The sequence below is a fragment of the Narcine bancroftii genome, chromosome 2 (assembly GCF_036971445.1).
Source record: "Narcine bancroftii isolate sNarBan1 chromosome 2, sNarBan1.hap1, whole genome shotgun sequence".
Taxonomy (NCBI): Eukaryota; Metazoa; Chordata; class Chondrichthyes; order Torpediniformes; family Narcinidae; genus Narcine; species Narcine bancroftii.
This window is the reverse complement of record NC_091470.1, coordinates 246,306,064-246,331,687: the sequence shown is the minus strand read 5'-3', so window position 1 is coordinate 246,331,687 and position 25,624 is coordinate 246,306,064. Positions and strand designations below refer to the sequence as shown.

Genomic DNA, 25,624 nt, shown 5'->3' with positions numbered 1-25,624 from the left:
CGATGTCTGAAGTAGCAACCTGGCATGGAGTGGTGTCCAGAGGTAGCACTACATGGCAGAGAGAGCAAGTGTTCTCTGTGCTGGTGCTAAATATTGGACTCCAGCCAATAAGGTTGCTGAGTGATTTGAACCAGCCAAAGACAAGGTGTGCACTGACCAATGGTCTGAGCCCGTTCTTGACTAACATTCCACCTGCAGTTCATAACTTTGTCTATGACTTTGATTTGATTTCAGTTTCAAGTGGGGAGGCCATGTGACCATTAGTAATAGGCAGGGAGACCATGACTTTTCCACACACAACAACCTCTGACCACATCTTCAGCCATTTGGTTGTCTGGTGCTTTTTCTTTCTGACAGTGCTCTGAGAATTTAGTCTCAGACATGTAAATTATGTGACCTGCTTAAAGTAGCTAATTATGTGTGGAAAGTGCCAAAGTGCTTGGGATGTTGGCCTGGAATGGGATGCTGATTGATGTTTTTCTTATCTTGTCAGTGAATTTGAAAGATTTTGTAGAAATGTTTTTGGGTACCTGCTCCAGATAGTCTGGGTCTCAAAAGCATGTAGGAGACCATTGATCACTTATTTATCAAAGCATTGAATAAAACTCACCACCTTTCTCAGATCATACTCTTTGATTCAGATCCTATAAACTTGAAATCTTTCACCAATTATTTAATTTCTGTTCGTCTTTATAACTCAATGAACCTAGTTTAATTTTTATTAATAGCAATGAATAAAACTTGTATTCTTTTATTTTAATTGAACTCACTGCCCTAACCTTGAGTATAAAATAGGCATTATTAGCAAACAATGATTTTCGAACTCTGTCATGAAGGTAATCCCTTTATTTCCACTCCTTACCCCCCCCCCCCCCCCAAGCATATGAAATATTGAGTAGAAACTGGAGTTTGTGCAGTCTGTTTGAGTTTGGCTGCATGATATTGTACCCCAAACAAAAATGATTGATTTCTGTATAAACTACCTTTTCAGTATATCTGGGAGCGATTAACATCAGGGTTTAAGCACAAGAACTTTAGAACTCGTGAAGGAGTCTGTCTGTGTCTCATTACCACACTCAACACGTAAGTGATGAACTGTACTTCCTGTTTAATTGAATTGTTAATATGTGATCCACGAATACTGTACAAATATTGTTGACAGCTGATCTATTTTTCAGTGTATACTGAACAAATTTAAACTTTTATATCAGAACGTTTTCAGGGAGGGAAACGTGTGCCGGAAAAATGGAAGCTCAATGATTTGCACCTTTTCACAGTCGTGCTCTTTTAAGTTGATAGTTTGTGATACTCATAAACCAAAATACTGGTATTTGACATGTCATTTAGGCTTTAAGTTTTCCCAGGAGTATCGAAGAATGAGGGGAAATTTGAAAGAAAATTATTGAAATTTATTTAAAATTGAGGGATTATAGATAGAGTAAATGCAAACAGACCTTGGGTGAGACAAGAACTAGAGGACATTGGTTGAGGGTGAAAAGTTAAATATTTAAGGGGAACACTAGGGGGAACTTGTTTACACAGAGTATGGTGAGAGTGTGGAATGAGCTGCCAGCAGAGGTGGTGGATATAGGTTTAATTTTGACATTAAAGAGAAGATAAGATAGGTACATGGATAGGAGTGGTCTGGTCTGGGTACAGGATGATAGGACTAGGCAGAATAAATAGTTTGGTACTGACTGCTTGAGCTAAAGTCCTTGGTTCTCTGCTGTTATGTTCAATGATTTTATGAGCCAAATTATAGAGCTGAATGGGCATTTTGCTGAATGTTTCCTTGCAGGTCAAGATGTCTGTCAATGCTCATTCCATTTGTCTAAGTTTGGCCTATATCTTTCTAAGCCCTAACTATCCATGTACCTGTACATATGTCTTTTAAATGTGTACTACCATCTCTTGTCAGCTTGTTTCACATAGCCACTACCCTCTAGCTGAAAAAATCTTCCCTCTCAGGTCCCCTTTAAATCTTTTCAGGTTAATTGTTGGAGTACATAATGACATCACAAAGAAACCTTGGATTCTTTTTCCTGTGGGTGAGGCAGAGTTACCACTTTTTGGTCATGCAAAAAAAAAATACATATAAACAAATAAAGAAATGATAAACAATTGTGCAATACAGAGAGAGAAAAAAATCAGTAAGTGCAAAATTCAGAATCCTAAAATGAATGCTGATTGAGTTTGTTGATGGTGAAGGGGAGAGAACCAAGGACTTTAGCTCAAGCAGTCAGTGCCAAACTATTTATTCTGCCTAGTCCTATCATCCTGTACCCAGACCAGACCACTCCTATCCATGTACCTATCTTATCTTCTCTTTAATGTCAAAATTAAACCTATATCCACCACCTCTGCTGGCAGCTCATTCCACACTCTCACCATACTCTGGTGGTGCGAGTCTTGTGGCACCTATTCTTCTATTCTCACTGACCTTGAACTTATGGATTCTAATTTTAGATTCCAACCTTCCATCCATCATCTCTCCCTGATTTTTTTTTCCCATCCACCCCCCTCTTGACACCCTCCACTACTTTTTTTTTACAAAATGTTATTTAAACTTTTTCCATACAATTAATCATAAGCAAATGTGAAATATAATAATCAAATATTAATACATGTGGTATAAAAAAGAAATAAGAAAAAGAGAAATAAGGAAAAGTAAGTAAAGCAAGAATAGAAACCTGAATGCCAGAGCACACCACTCACCACGCAGCTCTGACCATTTCTACCTTTTAATACTTCCAAGGACGTTGATGAGGTTTCAAAGTTAAGGGAAAACGTCAAAAAATTAATTCTTGCAATTTGTAGATATGGTGCCAAATTTTCAAAAATACGTCATTTTTATTTTTCAAGTTATAAATAATCTTCTGAAGAGGAACACAGCTATGTATTTCTGCATTTCATTGCTTCATACCCAAATGGGGATCCGATTTCCATATTTTTGCTATACATTTTCTTGTGCCACTGCCAAGGCAATTTTTACAAATTCTTTTTGAGATATTGATAATATCAATTTTGGTCTTATCCCTTCAATATTACTTAATTTTAAATAACATGAGTTTTGTGAGAATATAATTCCTGTAACCTGTTTATAATAAAGTTGCCAAATTTATCCAAAAGGGTTTTACCTTGGGGCAGGACCAAGTAGAATGTTTAAAAAAAAAAGTACCTATCTCTTGGCCACATCTAAAATATTGGTCTGATAAGTTTGATTTCAATCCATTTAACTTCTGTGGCATGGGATATAATTGATATTAAAAAAAAAAGAACTAATCTGTATCTAAAATTTATGGGGTGTTTGTCATACTACCTTGACATCAGTCTGACTAATTTTGTTCATCAATGTTGATATTTAAATCCTTCTCCCATTGCTGTCTGAACCAATATATCCCCTGTTTGGGAGTCCCCTTCTGCAATAAAATGTACATTGCTAAAATAAATTTATTTATATGTCTATTGCAAATTAGCATTTCCACATTACCACATTTCAGTAATAACATTGTTGGACCCAATTTATCTCATAAATAAGCCCTTAATTGATAAAAACAAGAGTGTATTATTTGTTTCCCATATTTATTTTTCAATTGTTTAAATGACATTAAATTTCTTCCTTCCTAGCAATCTTCTATATGTCTAATTCCTTTCCAAGACCAAAAATTAAAAAATTGATTACCATATATTTTGACGTCTAAGTTGAAACCCTAAAAAAAAATTCTTAACAAGGGGGTTGACTTAAATGCTGGATATACTTTTGAGACATCAAATTCACAAAAAAAAATTGATGTAGATTCGGTGCATAAGTCAATGCTGGAAGCACCTTGGCACCACCCCACTGCTGGGCATCACCATAACTGCTCCTTCCTGAGACCTTGAGGTCATTGTTAATGCTGGGAGTAAGATGTTGCTCCATCTCTGTGGGCTATTGCTGCTCTTGCCCAGTAGGCAGAGGTGTTTGTACTTATTTTACACCTTTGTTGCTAGCAACTGAGGTGTTTTAAAATTCTTTGGGTTTTCCTGGGAGACCCGGACAGCCCAAAAAATGTGGATCGACTTGTCTGCCAGATATAACATAAAACCATTAATGTAAGGCATAAAAAAAAGGGAGTCAACCTATCTGCTGGTTGACTTAAATGCTGAAATATAGAGTGTCCATTGAGAATGGAATAAGTAGATTTTTGATTCAGAAGCATTTTAGTCAGGACTACCCCCCTCATTCCAATTTAATTGTTTACCTTATTTCACATATTAATGAAAGGTTTCAACAAAGGTGCTTCCCTCTCTCCAGATATTAATTTCAATTCCCATTTGTATATAAAATCTTCTTATATTCTCTTTCCTATTGTATCAATTTCTATTTTAATCCATGCTTGCTTTCCTCCCTCATCAAAAAAAGAAACAAGATACCTCATTTGAGCTGCCTTATAATAATTTATAAAATTTGGTAATTGTTAACCTCCTAACTCAAACTTCTATGTCAGTTTATGTTAAGAAACTCTCACCATCTTGCCCTTCCATATATTTAACTCTTGAAAAATCTTTTGTGGTAACATTATTGGCAATGTTTGAAATGGGTATTGTACTCGAGGGAACATCATTTTTACACAATTAACCCTACCCAATAATGTTATTGGCAGTATCATCCACTTATTCAAATCTTCTCCTATTTTTTTAAGTAAAGATAGATAATTCAATTTATATAAATTATTTAATTTGCTATCAATCCATATCCCAAAATATTTTATTTCATTCATTGGCCATTTGAATTGGGTATCTTGTTGGTAGGGAGTACAGTCCGCTCTATTAAGGGGCATAATTGCACTTTTATCCCAATTTACTTTATAGCCTGATATTTCCCATATTCCTCCAATCTTAAGTATAATTTATGTTACAAGCCTATTGATTCTGTCGAGATCAAAACATTATCAGCAAATAAATTCATTTTACAATACTCTTGATTAACTTTAAATCCCTTAATATCTGGATCAGATAAATCAGTTCTCCAAGTGGTTCTATAGCTGAAATAAATAGAGCAGGTGATAATGAGCATCCTTTCTACTAGATCCAGTTAACTGAAATGGTACTGAAACCTGCCCATTTGTAACAACTTTAGCTTTAGGTTCATTATATAAGGCTCTAACCCAATTTGAAATTACCTGTCCCATCCCCAATCTTTCAAACACCTTAAATAAAAAGTCCCATTCTAATCCATCATAGGTATTTTTGGCATCTAAAGCCACTACTGCACTTAGATCTCCCCACTTTTGTGTCAAATGTATTATACAAACCCTGTCTGATCCATATTTATCAACTTAGGTAAGAATTTCATCAATGTATTAGCTAAAGTTTTGCAATCCTTTTGTCATCTACATTTAACAATGAAATAAGTCTATGTGACAATGGTTTTAAAGGATCCAATTAAATGGTGGTGCCCAGCGGTGGGGTGGTGCCGAGGAGTGGTGGTGCAGAAGTGCTTCCAGCATTGACTTTTACACTGAAACAACATCAATTTTTTTTTTTTGGTGAATTTAAAGTCTCAAAAGTATATCCAGCATTTAAGTCAACCCCCTCATTTAGAATTTTTTTTTAGGGTTTCAACTTGTATGTGAAAATATATGGTAATCAATTTTTAATTGATTTCTTTGGTATGACTTATTATCGCAGTTGAAAAAGATTCCATAAAAGGAGAAATCAACAAATCTTTAAATTCTTTATAAAATTCAGACAGGGAACCATCTTCTTCTGGAGACCCTCTACTCTATTAACCCCTATTCTGACCCATGTCTGGTCTTTACTACCCGCCTCCTACCTTGCCCTCTCAGAGACTCAATGCTCTGTCCTTGGTTGAAGTTTCATCTTCGTCCCGCTTTGCCCACACCTCAACAAGTTTCACACAGGCCACAATGCAGAACTCTTCTTTCTTATCTCTGCTTCCCTGCCCACTTCTTCCACCATGATTCTCTACCTCTACTCCACTCCCCACCACTGTAAACCCCCTCTCCTGCCTTGAGCCTTCTTCCTTCTCTTAGATACCTCGTCCTGACCATCTGACCATTCCGCATCTTTATATTTCCAACTGCTGCCAGCAATTGATCATCTCAACTTGACTGCTCCTCTCACTTATTCTAATCTCACTCCATTGAAATGTTCTGTCCTCCACTTTCTTGACACCAATCCTCATTGTTAAACCTGCAGACAAGAATGATGGTGCACATGGTCTGGTGCACTGAAGCCAGAGAACCTATCTCCGATACCTCCTCTTATTTTCCCCTTAAACTGGACACCTCAAGAAGACATCAAGTCACTGTTTCATGCACCATCTCTAACCTCATCACTTAAGGCCATCTTCCTCCCATGGGCTCTAACCTCATTAACATCTTTGAAACTGCAGGTGGATCGACCCATTAAATAGCCAAACTGACAATTTAAGGGGGAAATCCCACTGCTGCGATGACGCAGTTAGTGATGCGTCACGCACTCACTGGAACAATCGGTAGGTTCGCCCCCACCCCCCCCACAGCAGCGACTGCTCCACCCTCCGTCCCCTTCCCCAATTGCGGCAGTGACCCCCCCACGGTGTATCCCCGTGAAGCAAGCATGCAAATGCTGACTTCACAGGAGTAACTGGGTCGGCCATTTTTCTGTTCAAATCGCTGGTGGATGTGACCCAGTTAAATTTAACTGAGTTCCATGACTATCCCTGAGGTAGGTCAGGGACCCAGTTGGATTAGGACCATGCTGACCGGGTTGGACCCTTTCAAGCTGCCACGTGGGTGGGCTATAACAGGACAAATTGCCTGATTAACTCCATTTTACACAGCAGCTTGAAAGGGCCTTCTGTTTCCTGACCTCCTCCTACCTGGTTCTACCATCTCGCCAAGATCCACAAACCCAATTGTCCAAGTAGAAACATTGTTTCTGTGAGCTCCTGGCTCACTGAAGTGGTATCCTCTTGGCTCAAACATTTTTCTCCCAATCCAGTCCCTCCTTACCTCCATCTGCAATTCCTTGCATACCCTCCTCATTTTTCACTTTGGATGTCCAATTTCTGATACACCTCCATCCCCCATACTGAAGGTCTCAAAAATTACTTCATTACTTTCTCAACAAAAGACCCATCCTCAACCACCATCCTCATCTGGCTAACAGAACTTGTTCTCATCCTCAAAAATGTCTTCTTTGACTCATCCCACTTTCTCTAGGTCAAAGGAGTAGTTGGTATGGGTACCAGTGCTGGTCCCATATATCGCCTGCCTTTTTCTTGGCTCTGTAGCGCAATCCATGCTGCAAGCCTCCACAGGCAAGGCTCCTTAATTTTTCCTCTGCAACAGTGATGAATATATTGGTGCTGCCTCGTGGACCCATGATGAGGTCATCAAATTTATCCACTTAGCTGCTGACCTCAAATTCACTTTGGTCCATCTCTGACAACCCTTTCCCCTTTCTTGATCTTTCTGTCAACTCATCCTTACCTGCTCATCTGCCCAGGACCCCTCTGCCCCAAGACCCAATAAGGACAGGATTCCTCTTGTCCTCACTACCAGCCCTCCAGTCTCCGTGTCCATTGTGCTCTCCTTAGCAATTTCTATCACCAACATTGTGATCCCAGCATCAGACACATCTTTCCCTCTCCATCTTCTGCAGAGACAGCTCCCTCTGTGACTCCCTCATCTGCTAATTTCCCCCTTGGTACCCACTCCTGTGAATGCAGGAATTGCTGCATTTCTGCTTACACTTTTCCTCTCACCACGATTCAGGGCTATGCTTCACCTGTGAACCTTCAGGGGTCATCTACTGAATCTAATGTTCCTGTTATCCCCTTCTCTATTTCAAAGAGATTGGTTGCAGTCTGGGTGATTGCTTTGTTGAGTACCTTTGTTGTGTCTGCAGCAATGGTGGGGATTTCCCAATGGCCAACCATTTCAATTCTGCACCCCACTCCCTCACTGACATGTCAGTCCATGGCCTCATGCACTGCTAAACCAAATTGGAGAAGCAACACCCTCTGTTCTGTCTGGGCACTCTTCAACCAGATGGCATTCACATCGACTTCTTCAATGTCCTCATCTCCCTCTCTTCCCTTGTCTCATTTCCTCCAGCTCTCCATTCAGTGAAGTATTCCCTCCCCCATCACCTCTCAGCATTTTTGTCTTGTGTCCCCCCCACTCATATCCATCTATGACCTCTTAATTGTGCTCCTGGCCCTCCCCCCACCATTTTATTCAGACACCTGACTTTTTTGCTTGCACCTTGATGAAGGCCTCAGATCTGAAACATTAATTATGTATCTCTATCCTTCCTACGTAAAGACTTGATGAGTTTCTCCAACATTTTTGTGTAAACTTTAGACAGAAACTTGAAGGTAAGGTAGTCCCTCTGCCTCCTTTCCTCTTCGCTCTCTTTATAACTAGTCCTCCAGTCCTGGCAACATTTCTGTGAATCTTTTCTCTACCTAAATCACATCCTTTTCATTGCATGATGACTCGAGCAGCATAAAATACTCCCAAGTGCAGCTTAACAAATGATGTATACAGTCATAATAGCAGATAACTAGTTAATTTTTCCTGGGATTCATGTATGACATTTTGGATGCTAGTGGGCAGAAATGAACATCTCAATGATTTCCTTTTTCAAGTCTTTCTGATTTGGAGTACAATGTATAAAAATGAGTTATATCTGATGCAAATTTGAAAGCAAACTATGCATGTATTGACAAATGCCACTAAGAAAAAAAGGTAAAAATGATTCTGGTAAATTTGCATTTTAATTGACCTGTAGAAATTTATACTTTTATTTTCACTGTGTATGTTTTATTTTATAATCTCTCAATGGTTTGTTTAAAAAAAATATTGGAACTATCTTTTCCAGTTATGGAGCACAACCTTTGACATTAAGCAAAATAGTACCACATATATGCAATCTTCTTGGGGATCCAAATAGCCAGGTATGAATTTTTCAATATTTACTAATATAACACAATAAAGAGAGTAAATAACATTTATAGAGCTTCATAACAATATGTGAAGAACCATTTTTGAGAACTTTCAATTATTTTTCTGAAACTGGTTATCTGTGTGGATATAGGAGCTAATATTGAGCAGCAAATAGGTTAAATTGTATTGGATAACTCTGATGTGTACTGTGTTTATACCAGAGAAAGTGAACAAGCTCATGGGATTTTAGCTGTAAGATTTGTTTACTGTCATGTACAAAATTTGTTTTTATTTGTTCTTATTTCTGTGTGCTCTTGTAGCTTCTGCAGTTTTACTCAGCAATAGCATTAATAATTAATTCTCAGTCTCAGAATAATGTGGTGAATGAGTTGTCATCCAGTGTCCTGGAACAATGATCTACAGACAGAATTTCTGCCAAAAAAGTTGAGAGATTTATGGATGCACATGTTCCATTCATGATGTGAATTATGACAATTACTCAAGACCATGCAGTAAAATTTCAGATGATTTCAAGGATGTGTGAAAAGCAGAATCATCTAAGTTCCAAGAGATAAATTGAAAGAGAATGAAGGAATTGGAGTGGCTGAGGAGGGGAGCATGGGAACCAGAGCCAAGGTGAGGAGAGGAGAAGTTTAGGAACCGGGCCTTGTCAAAGAGTCAGCAACTGTAGGAATGGGAGCTCTGGTGGGAGGTTGCTAAGTATGGAAACCAGTCTTACTTTGTGGACATGGCAAATGTTATCTGGTGAGCAAGATGCCAAATCATCAGGATTTCAAAATGGTGGGATGGCAGACTTTTGAAGTTTTACTGTAGTTCTTCAGGCAACTGAAGCTCTTTTCATCCATACCCTTTCTCTGATAACAAGCCTTTTGCATGGCAGTTTCTGAAATGTTTTTCATAAAACCATAATATACCAGATTTAGTACATTACCTAATCAAATTTCAATTAGTTCATAAAAAAGATTAAATAAATTTGACATGACTTGCCTGTTCCAAAACATTTAGGCATTTTCAAATCAATCATTCTATTGATTATGATTACTTCTTCACCCATTTGTGAAGTTAAGCAAATTAATCGACAATTAGAACCGTGAACTCACCATGTCTGCACTGACCATGAAGACAAACTAACTAATCCCGTGTTCAAGTTTATTATCACATGTACTGGAAACAATAAGAAAGTTGGTTTTGTGAGTTGTCAAGCAAGAGTTACTGAGAGAGAGGGAGAGATCAGTTGTAACAGAGCAAAGGTAAATTTTAAATTAATTTTGTCTGCATCTGTACCTACTGTTCTCAACTCTGGTAATCTCCTTGATCAGCACCACTCTTCACCTTTCTTTCCAATCTTTCAAACAAAAAGTTAGAATCCATTTCTATCTTTTTAAAAATAAGATTGAGACAACATATCACTTGTTCTGTTCTTCTTGTCTATGATTTGAAAACACTGCTAAATGCAAGTAACACTAAAACCTGGATGCCTACCAAACTGGAGGACCGGATCAGGAAGGTTCTGTGCAAATACAACTTAATGAAGATCAGAGAGCCCCAATACCAAGCTGAAACAACTGTCGAAACTCAGGGGCTGAGTTTTCGGAAACAGTATGCAAGGAAGTAGAAGCGATTTAAGCATGCTGACCTTTGTCGAATTCAAGCAGACCTGTGCTCCTAAAAGTTTTGCTTGCATATGTGTTATATCTGGAAATAAACTGCATTACTTGCAGCTGCACCTGAACCACCGAGAATTGAAGTACTACTGCACTCCAGTAATTGCAGAAACATGACTCCAGGATTGCATTCTGGATGCAGCTATCCATTTAGAAGGTCTTGCCTCCTTTCAGACAGAAAGACATGGTTCTGTTTCTGGTAAGAACCACAGAGGGGCATTGTGCATCGATATCAGCAAGGACTTGTAGTCAAAGGTCTCTGCAGTAAAGGCTCACTGCTCACGAGAGACAGAGCTCTTCATTTTAAAGTGCAATCCCTTCTACAGGGAATTCACAGCCACTCTAATCACAGCAGTTTATGTTCCTCCTTCTGCAAATGTTGGGGAATCATTGAAAGAGCTTTAAGGGGCAATCTGAAGCTCAGGCAATTCATCCTGATGGCTGCATTATTGTTGCTGGTGACTTTAATCACATCAAATTGAAAACCGTATAGCTGAAGTTTTAACTTTCTGCATGAAAAATTGGCATGTCAACTTTGCCACCAAGGTAGATAACATTTTAGATCTGGTCAACACAAATGTCCCTGTTGCATAAAAAGCTGTCCTCTGACCCCCACCTTGGATACTAGGACCATTCTGCTCATCCCTGCTTGCATGTCACTAGTCGGCAAAATTAGTCAAACCAATTCACAGAGAGATTAGGACTTGGCCAGAGGAAGCTACAGCAGTGCTATAGGACTGCTTCAAAACCACAGCCTAAAGTGCATTCAGGAGGTGGCCACCTCCAATGACCACTTCAACTTCAATGAGTATACGGGCACAGTGACTAACTACACAAGCAAAATTATTGAGGATGTCAAAGGGCAAATCAAAATCCATGGCTAGATGCAGAAGTTTGTGAATTACTCAGCTCTTGACGCTGCTTTCAGGTTGGGAGACAAGATGGCATTAAGATCAACAAGGGCTGAACTCTTCCATGTATGTCAAAAGGAAAAGCGTATATTCACACAGAGACTCCACAGACAATTGTGTGACACCAGCAACACGAGGTGTACGTGGCAGGGTATTCAAACAATAACTGACTATAAGTCAACCTTGTGGGTCAATGACTTTGATGCCTTCCTTTCTGACTGGTTGAATATCTTCTATGTGCAGTTTGAGAGAAAAACAAGGTGACATCAAAGAAAGCCTCACCTTCTCCTGAAGAACAGGCACCCAGCATAGTCACGGCTGAGGTGAGGAAGATTCTTTCCATGCAACCCATGCAAATCAGCAGGTCCAGATAACATGCCTAGTTTGTGTGGCCCAGCTGATGGAGGTCCACTGTCACCGCAGATTTAAAGGCAGCCACCATCATCCCAGTGACAAAGAAAGTGATGGAAAATTAACTAAATGACTACTGCCTGATTGCTTTGAGCAGTTGGTGATGAGCCGCATCAAAGATACCTCGTGACATTAGACCTGTTCCACTTTGCCTACCGTCCAAACTGGCTGTCCAGATAATGCAATAGCCTTGACCCTCCACTCTGTACTGACCCACCAACTGCATAGTGCCTCATAAGCCTGCGTGTTGTTCATTGACTTCAAACTGGCATTCAACACAATCATGCATCATAGGCTGGTAGATAAACTGTCCTCACTGGGACTCAATTCCCTCTCTGCATCTGGATTCTGGACGTTTTGATGGAAAGACCAGAGTCTGTTCAGATTGGCAACAAGGCCTCAAGCCCTATCATACTGAGCATAGGAGCAACTCAAGGCTAAGTCCTCAACATGCTACTATTCATGCTGACTCACAACTGTTCTTCAAGATTCAGTTCCAACAGAATTAGCAAATTTACAGAAGATACAATGGAAGTTGGTCTGATCAACAAGAATGATGAGTCTCATTACATAGAGGAGGTTGAAAGGCTTGTAAAATGGTGCAAGAGCAACAACCTGACTCTTGACGTGGACAAAGCAAAGGAGATGATTGTTGGCTTCAGGAGATCGAAGATTGTCCATTCTCCAGTGCTTATCAATGATCCGATTATGGAGAGTATGAAGTTCTTGGCATTTTAAGGGTCGACCTATCCTCCTGTTATGCAGCAATGGGAATAACCAAGGAAATGGTATTTTTCAAAAACAACTTTTATTATTAATTATTAATAACATAAAAGTTCTTACTTCAAACTTAACTCTAAATTTAACCCCACATTACAGTTTAAGCTTGATTCTGAAGAGAGAATTTTCAAGATCAGTCTCAGAAAACTTGTGTGTTTAATCTCAGTCTTTTCAGCTGTTCAAAGGCAATTATGGATTAAGTGTCAGACATCAAATTTATTTAAATTGTTGGTCAAAAGCAATTATGAGGGATTTTGAAACATCAAGTCATCAGACCTCTTTAAAACTCACAATTATCTTGATGAGTTGTGTTCAAAAAAATGTTTCTTCATATGAATGATTTTTTTCCTCTCTTGCTTGGAATTTTGGAATCTGTGTTCCACATGATAAATCTGCTCTCTTTCATCTTAAGGAGACAGTCAGAAGTGGTCTTCCTTATTTCAAAAGCCACTTATTCTGGGTTTCATTTTTTCCAGGAGTCACACACAGCAGTATCCTTTCTGGTTACTGTATCTTCAATCCCAAAACTGTCCACTTTTTGTCAAAGAGACAGTGAAGCGGTTCTTCTTTATTGCCACTGGTTTTGTGCATCTCCTATGATAACCATAATGCAATACAGAACAGTTTCTCTCTTTTTCTCTCTCTCTCTCTCTCTCTGTCTCTTTGCTACTGTTTTTCAATCCTGTCTCATATAGGATGGTCAACATCTTATGATTTCAAAATGCATCTCGTTGAGTGATGTGTTTCTCAGAAAATTATCATCACATGTGACATATCTGTTTAATTTCTCCAAAAGCATAAATCATGCCAGATGGCCTTTTGAAGTATTTCCAAAGTTAATTGACATCTATATGCTAAAAGCATTTCCGTCCACAGAGCCACTTTAAAAGTATGAATTATGAGCCCATGGACTCAGGACCATTGAATTAAAAGTCCTGCTTGTTTGAATAACTGCCAGCAGAATGCTGTGTGTATACACAAATGCTTTGAAGCCAACACTCATTATTCTTGAATTTCAATTAAGAAACCACTTCAGCTTTATAGCTGTTTTCCCAAGACGCTTTGACCCTGAATATGGCCTCTCTGAGTGCAACTGTGTGTCTCTGTGTGACCCTGAATCCAGCCTATAAACTAACTTTACTGAAAATATATATATTCATAACTAAATATTTTAACTTTCAAGATTAATATTAACACAAATCCATTCAACCTAAGCTCACAACACCTCCTCATTGGTCAGGAATGGACAGTAGTGTCTACACTACTTAAGAAAGCTGAGGAGGGCATGGCTATAGGTCTCCAACTTGAGAAACGTTCACAGGAGAACAATTGAAAGTATTCTCTCTGGCTGCATCATATCGTAGCTGCAAACCATCAGACCAGAAGTCATCACAGAGGATCATTTAAACAGCTGAGAGGATCACTAAGGTCTCTTTATCATCTATTGACAACACTTAATTGGTGCATTGTCTAAATAGGGCTCAAGGACCTTTTCCATCCAGTGCACAGCATCTTTAACCCAATATAATCAAGAAAATGATGCGAGCATCCAAATCAGGACTGCCAGGCTGGGGAACAGCTTCTTCCTGCAGGCTGTGAGAGTGATGAACAGTGTCCTGTAGCTGTGTAAATTATATACATTGATAATTTATGTGATCCTTGTGTACTGGGTATTGTGTGTTTTTTTTTGTGTGTGCACCATGGACTGCAGATGTGCTGTTTCATCACGTTTTCCAATCAGGTGATAATGAACATGGACTTGATATTGTATAGCCATAGAAGCATCTATCTGCTCCCTAATTTGAAAATCACCCAAACCCTTTCTCTCTATAAGCTCAGATCATTGGAAATAAAAGCAGGGGACACTAAATGGCTTCTTATTCTATTATGTCATCTACAAGATCATGGTATTTCCCTGTCACCCTTGGTTCAGTTGATACCTCAAACTCTTTCAATTTTTACTTTAAATCTTTGTGTTGACTTGACCTTCTGTTTTGTGGATGGAGAATTCCATGAGATGAAAAATAAATCTCATTACATTCCAAAATTGCCAAAACTGTGAGTCAGTGCCTATATTTACAAATGATGCATCTCACCAACGGGGGAAAAAACTAAAAGAAAACCATCGTCCATGTACTCTTTTATAGATGTATTTTAAATATAACATTAAGTTATGAAGCTTGGCTTTTGGTAGTAAAACGGTACTTATTCAGTCCACGGAGGTATTTTTAAAAATTTATAGATGCAAATTCTTACACCCTCATGTTAGTCAAAAGATTGAAACTATCTTCTCTTTCCCTGGTTATTCTTTTGCTCCTTTGGATTTAATTTAATCCTATCTGCTGATGATATTTTGTGATCCCTCTGCTTTCTGAATTTTATTTTTAAGTGCCTTTGTACACTTTTTATACAGTTGAAGGGCTTCCCCATCTTAAGTTCTGTGTATCTATCATGTTCTTTATCCAATCCCCCATAACATAATATCTGAGGTTGCCTGCACTTGTTACCATTGTGCATTACAAGAACTCATTGGGCCTGAACTCTTGCTATTTCTCCTTTGAATGCTGATTAATTTTACCTGCAAGTTATTGCTCTTCATTTAACTTTGCCATGTCCTATGTCATATTTTAATGAAATTGCTCTTCTCCAAATTGAAGACTTAATTCCCGGGCAATCCTTGTCATTTTCCAGAATTACTTTAAAATATACGAACTTGTGGTCACTGTGAGAAACTGGGCCTGGCAGGAATATTTCTGTCATCGTTAGCCACGAGTGAGGATCTTGCAATATATTCATCAAAATGTATTCAGAAGCCCCATTACAAGAGAAATTCCAGTTACCACCCAATGGTTTTAAATCCCTGAATCTCTCACAGTCAGTTTTCTAAAGGTGGCAACTGATTAGAAAATTAAGTGGACTAGCTGTCAACACAATCTGTCTGCAGAGCAGGTTGAAATCCTTTGACAAGTAACTTGGCTTCTAATTCCCCAAATTCTGTCCACCATCTGCAAGGCTAAAGTCAGGAGCATAATGGAATTCTCTCCACTTACTTGGATGAGTGAAGCTTCAACAACATTTAAGAAGGTTGACATCATACAGGACATTGCAGCCTTCTTGACAGGAACCCCAAACACCACTATTCAATCCTTTCACTGCCAACACACAATACCAGTGATTTGCATCATGTACAGGATGCACTGCAGCAGCGTAGAAAGACTCCTTAAACAGCATCTTCCAAGGCCATGACCCTCAACAGCTAAGAGGACAAGGCCAACAAAACAACATGGTAACAGTTGCCTTCCAAGTAGCGCACCATTATGATTTGGAAATACATTGCAGTTCTTTCACTATCACTGGGTCAAAATTTTGGAATTCAAGCAGTAAGAAATGGACAATTAAATGCCGGTGAGCATGTTTTGATGCATCCTTTGCAATGAATGCTATTTTTGTTAGTTATTTGACAATAAACTATTGAGACTTGGTATTTATCCACCATTTTTCAACCTGTTCCACATTTGTAGCAGAGTATAATAAATGACAAATGATCTGAAAAAATGGGTTTAATCTTCTTCAGCATGATGCTGAACCAAGCCATGGAAGACCTCAACAATGAAGACGCTGTTTACATCCGGTACCGCACGGATGGCAGTCTCTTCAATCTGAGGCGCCTGCAAGCTCACACCAAGACACAAGAGAAACTTGTCCGTGAACTACTCTTTGCAGACGATGCCGCTTTAGTTGCCCATTCAGAACCAGCTCTTCAGCGCTTGACGTCCTGTTATGCGGAAACTGCCAAAATGTTTGGCCTGGAAGTCAGCCTGAAGAAAACTGAGGTCCTCCATCAGCCAGCTCCCCACCATGACTACCAGCCCCCCCTCATCTCCATCGGGCACAGAAAACTCAAAACGGTCAACCAGTTTACCTATCTCGGCTGCACCATTTCATCAGATGCAAGGATCGACAACGAGATAGACAACAGACTCGCCAAGGCAAATAGCGCCTTTGGAAGACTACACAAAAGAGTCTGGAATAACAACCAACTGAAAAACCTCACAAAGATAAGCGTATACAGAGCCGTTGTCATACCCACACTCCTGTTCGGCTCCGAATCATGGGTCCTCTACCGGCATCACCTACGGCTCCTAGAACGCTTCCACCAGCGTTGTCTCCGCTCCATCCTCAACATTCATTGGAGCGCTTTCATCCCTAACGTCGAAGTACTCGAGATGGCAGAGGTCAACAGCATCGAGTCCATGCTGCTGAAGATCCAGCTGCGCTGGGTGGGTCACGTCTCCAGAATGGAGGACCATCGCCTTCCCAAGGTCGTGTTATATGGCGAGCTCTCCACTGGCCACCGTGACAGAGGTGCACCAAAGAAAAGGTACAAGGACTGCCTAAAGAAATCTCTTGGTGCCTGCCACATTGACCACCGCCAGTGGGCTGATATCGCCTCAAACCGTGCATCTTGGCGCCTCACAGTTTGGCAGGCAGCAACCTCCTTTGAAGAAGACCGCAGAGCCCACCTCACTGACAAAAGGCAAAGGAGGAAAAACCCAACACCCAACCCCAACCAACCAATTTTCCCCTGCAACCGTGTCTGCCTGGACTTGTCAGCCACAAACGAGCCTGCAGCTGACATGGACATTTATCCCCTCCATAAATCTTCGTCCTCGAAGCCAAGCCAAAGATCTTTTGGGTCTTTCTTTGCTCCTCAGAACTGGTCTCCATCATCTCCAGTGAAAGTTCACTGAGCAAGAGGAGATTTTGTTTGTGGTTTTGACTTACTTTTATGGGCTGTTGTGATATCCACGTTCATAATGGCTGTTCTGCATTTGCAACAGGCATTGTTGGAAAAATATTAACTCAAGCTCTTTATCATGGCAAACCAGAAACTGTGTTTATGTTCCCATCCAGCTGCCAAGCAGTGTTTGCCAGCATTCTTGGTGTTTATATTCAAAATGGACAGGATTTAACTAAAACAAAAATCTTTTTTTTCAACTTTTCCCCCTTTAAACCCCCTCTTCCCAAGCTAGTTGGAAAATTGTACATATTCAGACTTTTTGCTTCACCTCCACAGGTAAGAGATACAGCTATGAATACTATGGTGGAGATTTATCGACATGTTGGGGAGAAAGTCCGAGCTGACCTTAGCAGAAAAGGAGTTCCACAAGCACGGTAGGATATTTCCATTACTTTGAAGATCAGTCATTAAGAAATTGCATGTTCTGCATTTTTATATCAGCATAAGGTCTTGATTAAGAGCTTACTCTACTTTTCAATAGCACTGTTGCTGATCTGGCCATGTACTCAGCTCCTCTTGCCTGCCTTCCCCATAACCCTCTTCCCCAACTATTCAAAAATAGTCCACCTGTGCCTTAAATACATTTGATGAGGCTGCCTTTGCTACTTTATTGTGCAGAAAATTCCCTTCATTCACCACTTTTGGGGAGAAGCAATTGCTTCTCATCTACTCCCTTCAACCTCTTTGTTCCAATCTCACCTGCCAGTGGAAACAACCCCCCTGCTCCTATCTTATCCATTCCTTAAATAATTTTGTTTCTATAAACTACCCACCTCCCATCATCCTTCTAAACTCCAGAGTATTGACCCAGATGACTCAATATCTCTGCAAGCTAACTACTTCATTTCCAGAATCAACCTGGTGAACATCCTCTGCCATGCCTCCAAATCAGTATATCCCATCTCAAGTAAGGAGATTAGAACAGCACACAATACCTCCGGAGTGGCCTCACCAGAATCTCTCTGTTCTTAAATTCAATTTCTCACATTTGCTGCCTTGATTATCTGCTGCACCTGTAAACTAAACTTTTTTGAGCCATGTAGAAGCACTCCAAGGTCCCAGCATACAACATGCTACACTTTTTTGTTTCAAAAGTCCAATTGGCTATTTTTTTCTTTCAAAGTGTATGAACTTGCATGTACTATCATTACACTCCATCTGTCAGACCCTTCCCCACTTAATTTACCCATGAAAACATCTCTGTAGACTCAATTTTCCACTCAATTTTGTCAATGGACAAGTTGGATAGACTACCACTCCTCCATTTATGAATACTCTGGGCCCAGCATTGATATTTGCAGCAGTCTATTATTCACTGATTGCCAACTACAGAAATGTGTTCATCCCAGAGCTCTGCAGTTATTGATGAACTAATTCTCTATCTTTGCTAATATATAACCCCCAACTCCATACATCCTTATTTTGTGCAGAAATATTTCAAAAAACACATTCTGTAAATCAAAAAGTACCACATCTACCTGTTCTCCTCAATCCACTATGCTTGCTATATCCTCAAAGAACTCCAGTAAGTTGGATAAAGATGACCTACTCTTGCTGAATCTATGCTGCATCTGACTGATTTGACAATTTCTATCCTGGTGTCTTGTTATTTCTTCCTTGATGACAACTTCAAGCATTTCTCCAACTACAGAAGTTAAGCATACAGGCCAAAGGTTACCTGCCATTTGTTGCAATTAGTTAAACAGTGATGTTATATTTGCTGATTTTCAATCATCTGGACCTGTCCAGATAATTTTGTCAATTACTGCAGATGTAACTTCTCCCACTTCTCTCAGAGTTCTGGGATGCAATCTATCAGGACAACCGACATGATCTACTAGTTTGCCCAGCACTACCTATTTCACGATAGCTATTGAATCAAGGTCCCAAGTTCCCATCGGCTTCTGAACATCACTATTCGGCATGTTACCTGTGTCTTCCACTGTGATGATTGGCATAAAATACTTGTTGAAGGCCCCAGCTGTTTTTCCATTACCTACAACTAATTTCCTTTCCAAAGGAAGTGTTTTCTATTTGATATATTTACATAAGCTTTAAAAATCTTTCTTTATTTTGTGTGCTAGTTTACTATGAAAATTTCTTCATTGCTTGCTTCAAGGCTTGTAACTTTTCCACTATTCTTGACTGCTCTGTATGTAACAACTTTTAAATTGATGCATTTCTTTATTTCCTTAGTTATCCAGGACTGTCCTTGTTTTTAACTGAATGTACTTTTGAGTTCTGTGGATTGTCTTTTTGAAAGTCCTCCACATAGCTATTGTTGACTGGAAATGCAGGCTAACTTTTCCCTCAATCCATTATGGTCCTCTTTGTTTTGGCAGAAGACACAAATTTTGAACATTACTATTTCACCCTCCCATCTGTATTATAAATTCAACCTTGCTGCGATTATTCTTCCAAGAGGATACCTAACTATAAGTTTAATTTTACCTACCTCATTCCAGGACCAGATTTAAGATAACATGCTCCCTTGTAGGTTTTTACCATGCTGCTCAAGAAAATGAATGCAGATGCATTTTGTGAATTCCTCCTCCAAGCTGTCTGTGCTGTCTAGATAAGATCAAAGAATATACAGGTTGAAGTTCACTATGACTATTGCTATTCCATTCTTACATACGGCACTTGATTCTTTGTCTCTTGCCTGTGCACCATAATGTTATTATTTGGTGGCCATTTGACAATACCCACCTGTAATTTTTTTCCCCCTTAGTATTTCTTCTAATCGCTAACCATAGCATTTCAGCATTTTGCTCTTTGGAGCCCTGATCTCCCACCTATCTTGCTTTCTTCTTATCTACTCAAATTGCTTGATGACCATCGATATTTAATTCTCATTTAATGAGACCATAGTTGGAGTACTGTGTACAAAAATCTCCTTGCCCAGGAAAGAATATACAGTAAAAATCCCTATTATCTGCCACTCATGTCAGATGTACAAATTTTATGGTTGACTGAGACTCCCTCTTAAAATGTGTAATTAATACACCTGCATGAAGAACACACCATTTAAAAGACAAAGGCAGTACAAAACGGAAAGTAATTTGAAAATAATAAATATTGTCATATTTAATTCTGTAAAGTTCACTTTAATCAAGTAATCAGCATAACTTAAAAATTTTGAATTTGAACTCCGGTTTCTGGGGCTGTAATAATGTTAAGCTAGCCACTCCGCTAACTGTCCCTCCCCTGAGTTTACAGATAAAGTCTTACTGATTCAACTAATAATAACAAAGATATTGACTCTTTCTCAGCAGAGATAGGGAGACACTTTGGGAGAGTTGTCCCAGTAATGTGCGGTATCAACTGGCTCTTCATCCTGGTGCCCAGCCACATACTCGGTGCAACCCGACTCAACTCCACGCCAGTGTCCCAGTTAAACTCTCAGCACAGTCTGACTCATCTCCATGCCATTTGCCCTGTCAGGCCCTTGGTGCACCTTCCTCAAGCTGACAACCTGACTTGGCTCCACACGAGTGTCCCAGTCAGGCCCTCGGCGCAAACCAACTAATCTGTACCTCAGTGTTCTGGGCAGGCCCTCTGTGCACTTCCCTTGCAATGACCACCTGTCTCACCTCCACGGAAGTGTCATGGACAGGCCCTCGATGCATTTTCCTTTAAATTTGAACCCCATTTGTGAGCACTGTAACAGTGTTAACTGTGCCACAGTCATAATTAATGCTCTCCCCCAAGCTTAGAGATGAAGCCTTCCTAACGTACTTAATAATATACTTATAATATACTTATAAAGATGAAGACTCTTAGTGGGCAAGGATAGAGAGACACTTTGGGAAGGTTGCCCCAGCAGTGAGTGGCAGTGGACATTTCCACATATTTGGTGTTACCATTTTATTCAAATACAACTTTTTGGAAACTTTATTCAAACAGCTGCTCTGGGTGGATACAACTGGGGTGCTCGCTGGCTGAACGTTTGCTCCCAAGGAGTTATGTGTAACTTTGGAAAACTTTGGAAAACATATATTTTTATGATTTCGTACTTCTATTTACACTTTTTTTAAAACTTATTTATTTTTTCAAAAATACTATTTCCTCTTTTTTTTGCGGATTATTTGAGTTTTTGGTTGATTAAGTGCCAGATAATGGGGATTTTACTGTATTTGCTGAAGAGGGAGAACAAAAAAGTTTGCCAGACCTTGGAATGACTGCATAAAGAAAGTCCTGACTTTGCAAACCACCAGTCTCTGCATGAGAAACATTGTCTTCTGACAATTCTCCTAAGTTAAACATGATTCCACTACCAGCTAGATCTTCCCCTCTCCATCCCAATTTGTTTTTTTCTTGCAAAAAAAACTCCAAGACTTGTGAATCTATTCTTCCTTCTACCCCCTCAGGCACTTGCCTGCTGTAACTGTAGAAGTGCAAAACTTGTACTTAAATCTCTGCCCTCATCTCCATTCAGTGCAACAGATTTTCCAACTGAGGCAGAACTGTACATGGATGTCATTGAGTTCTGATACTATTGTTATGTAATAAAACTGGAATGTTATATGACATGAAATTGCCTTTATTCTGCAATAAAGCAGACAAAGATTCGCCATTAGTGATGCATGGCACCCTTGACAGAAAAAGAGAAGCAAATTAGTCCTCTTTGAGTCGCTTTGTGTCCATGGATTTGCCTTCAATGCTACTTCAGCCTCTGTAGCTGCACAAGGCTCCAGTTCCGTTCAAACCAAGGGTGCCCCAAGCCAAGATCCAAACCTTTAGCGCCCAGGGCCCTTCGGAACCCCTTCTTACCTTAGCACCCTCTTGAATTTTAATTCGAATACATGGTTCTCATGAGCCAGTCTCCTACAGCTCACAGCCTGCTGTGAGTTCTTTGATCTGAAGTCTCCAGCAGCCTGCAGCCTGTGTGGCTTCCTCACCTGCAAGTTGCCAACAGCTAGCCACCAATGTGTGTGTATGTCAGCTACAAAGCCATTTAATGGTCCAGCACATTTTCAACCTAATGTACTGTATTCCATGTATGCAATGTGGCCTTCTCTACAATAAGACCAAACTCAGATTGGATGACCATATTGCCAAACACTGACTCTGTGGTTCCTGCAGCCAACTATTGTAACACCCCCAACCATTCGTACAATGACATGTCTGTCCTCTACCTGAGCCATTGTCGGGGTGAGGCTAAATGTAAACCTGACGTACAATGTTTCTTATTCCTCTTGAACCATATTAAACCAAACACAATGAACAATGAATTTTCTAATTTTAAATAATCCTCTTCCCCCATCATTCCACTGTTTTCCTCTCTTCTGTTTCTACTTCTGTACTGAATTCTCCCACCCCCTCTTCCCCTTTCAATGTAAAACATTGTGAGTTATTCTGTAATGTACACTAATGTGATTTCAATTTTCAGTTTACAGATACTCTTTGGAAAATTTGATGATGTGCTGGAATCTGGAAACATGGTTTTAAGTTTCGGCCATGGTAAATATATTAAAAATGCCTTCATTAATTAATTTGAAGACTTTGAATGCTGTACAAAGTTATCGATACTAACTGATTCTTGTCCATTGCATCATTTCATTTCTAAGAGATTTACTTCATTTACATTAGTATTTAGTTGTCAACAAGGAGTACATTGGTGGTTTCTTCATGTGTTCTGTGGGTTTTTTGCTGTGTAATTGATTCAATTGATCCTTGGTTCTATTTAAATTACAGTTGCCTATGTCTCTTTAAAAGCTTCATATGTTCAATAGGATGTGTTCAGGTACATTCTTAAATGTGACTTAGCCCCTTTCACACTTGCAAGTGGTGCCAGGAATTAATAGCCAATCAGCCTAAAAAGGGTCTACTGTGGAACAAAAATCTTCTCACACCGGGGATAGTCTGCCTCAACCCAGAGTACAATTCCCAGCATCTGCAGATGCCAGCATTGCAATCAGCCAAGAGTAGAATGGGCAATTACATTCTGGGATAGAAATGACCCAAATTTTTGCATGAGTGGAGGAACATGAAAAAAAGATTAAAATGAAGGTATAAACTTTGCCATGGGAAAGTCTTAGCAGGAGGGAGATAGAGGAAATAAATAGCAATAGTGAACAATTTTTAAACAGTGTGGGAAAGTTGGTAGCAGTCTAGCGCACAATTTATAAAGACCATGGGGGATAAACGATAGCAGACCTGAATTCCCAGGATGGCGTGTGGCAGAGAAACCCCTCCTTGAGTGCTCCGTGCATGTAGCTGTGCATACAACCTTTTCTACCACACGACATTCTGGGAGGGCAGGTCCACCATTGCTTTTTCCCATGGTATTTATAAATTGTGTGTGAGAGCGTTACCATTGTACCCACGCTGTATAAATTGTACACAATAGTGCTACCAACTTTCCCATGCTGTTTAAAAATTGTCTGCTATTGCTATTTATTGCTAGCACTTTCCCACAGTCCCTTATAAAGGTTTATATAGATTGGCACAACAACAACAACAGGAGCTGAACAGCTGTACATAAAGCTTTATTATGTTATTATTTGGAATGGTTACTCTTGTTCAAATATTAGATCATAATATATTAATCAGGATTTAGGGCAGGTCCACCATCACTCAATGCATCATGACATCACCTATAGAAGGTAGAACAGTCCTAACCCTGGGGATGGCTCCTTGCAAGTGTGAATGCATGCAGTGTCCCAGTTAGGAGTGGTCAAGTGTGATCAGCAAAATCACTCTTCCTATCCCAGGACACTGAATGGCTGATTTAGTGGGACACAACTGTGAAAGGAGCTTTTGTTTATATTTCAATGAAACTAAGTTCTGCTTCATTTTGGATCATTTTCCAACACTTAATAAAGGTTCAAGTATAATAAACGTGCAGCAGCCACTTGTAGTTTCCAGCACTTTCTACAGGATCCCACCATCATACACATTTTTCCCTCTCATCCCCTCTTGGCCTTTTGTAGATACTGCTTCCTCCACGATTCCCTTGTGAGCTCATCCCTCCCCACCCATTGCACCCCTGGCACCTTCCCCTGTGCCCACAGGAGGTGCAACACTTGGACCAACATCTCCTCCCTCACCACAGTCCAGGCCACCAAACAGGACTTTCATGTGAAGCAACATTTCACTTGTACAACCAGATAACTTATCCTTTGTGGCATTCTCTACATCCAAGAGACTGATCGCAGACTGGGAGATTGCTTCGATCAGCACCTTTGCTTTGTTCACAACCACAGTGACCTCCCAGTGGCCATCCATTTCACTTCTGGTTCACACTCCTGTGCTCACATGTCTGTCCATGGCCTTGTGTACTGTCCCACCCTGACTACCCACAGATCAGAGGAACATCTTATTTTATGGCTGTGCACTCTCCAGCCATGTGATATGAACAATGACTTCACTTCTTTCCATTAAACCTGCTTGCCTTTTGTTCCCCCTCCTTCCCCCTTCTTATTCTTCCTGTTCTTTCACCCACACAGCCCAACTATCTTTCCCCCCCCCACCCACAATTGCTGCTGTCCCTTCCCTCCTTTCTCCACCTATCATCTCCTACCTTGCCACCCCCTGCTTCCCCCTTCCAACCCTTTTGTTCGGATGCGTTTTCTCATACTTTGATAAAGGGCTCAAGCCTGAAACATCAGTTATGTATATTTGCCTTTGCGACATAAAGGACATTGTTCGACCTGCTGAGCTTCTCCAGCATTTGTTTTGACTTGAACCATGGTCTCCAGAGAATTTTATGATTTACTATTAATCATATAGGTTTGTGATTTTTTTGACCAGGTACTGGAGAAATAGTCTCTGCTGCATAATTATAAGATGGGGTACACTGCAATCGCAATGCTATAGTGATCAAATGTCAATCAAGTGTGTTGCTTTATCTTGGTTGTCAAGCTTCTTGAGTGTTGAAGTAAATGGAGATTATCATAAACCTGCTATACATCTTGTGTAAAGTTTTGGAGAAGCAAGAGTGAGTTACCTGATCCAGGAAACTCGATCAAATTTGTTATAGGTGGAAGTGTAGTGGACTTTATGCTACAAGATCATCATAACTCCCTGGTCACTTGGTAGTAGCAGAGTTGTTGAATGTCCAGGTGGTTATTTTGTTGTTTATGGCCATTGCCA

At 39.9% G+C, this 25,624-nt stretch overlaps 1 protein-coding gene and 1 long non-coding RNA gene across 26 annotated transcripts in view; one reads left to right on the top strand and one right to left on the bottom strand.

The window, feature by feature from the left end:
• The window catches only part of LOC138755202 (uncharacterized), a 44,865-nt gene extending 22,894 nt beyond the window's left edge, over positions 1–21,971 (bottom strand). The window contains exons 1-2 of the long non-coding RNA XR_011352114.1: positions 21,699–21,971; positions 19,983–20,098 (exon numbers count right to left, since the gene is read on the bottom strand). This is a non-coding gene — a long non-coding RNA (uncharacterized lncRNA). The remainder of the gene's footprint in view (positions 1–19,982; positions 20,099–21,698) is intronic.
• LOC138755198 (CLIP-associating protein 2-like) overlaps positions 1–25,624 on the top strand; it is a 378,019-nt gene that overhangs the window by 37,617 nt on the left and 314,778 nt on the right. For 23 of the 25 annotated variants that reach the window (XM_069920727.1, XM_069920718.1, XM_069920728.1 and 20 more), the window contains exons 4-7: positions 992–1,083; positions 8,875–8,950; positions 17,804–17,901; positions 22,920–22,990. In XM_069920727.1, coding sequence (XP_069776828.1) covers positions 992–1,083; positions 8,875–8,950; positions 17,804–17,901; positions 22,920–22,990 — 337 coding nt within the window. The other 2 variants (XM_069920723.1, XM_069920724.1) reach the window with 2 other exon arrangements.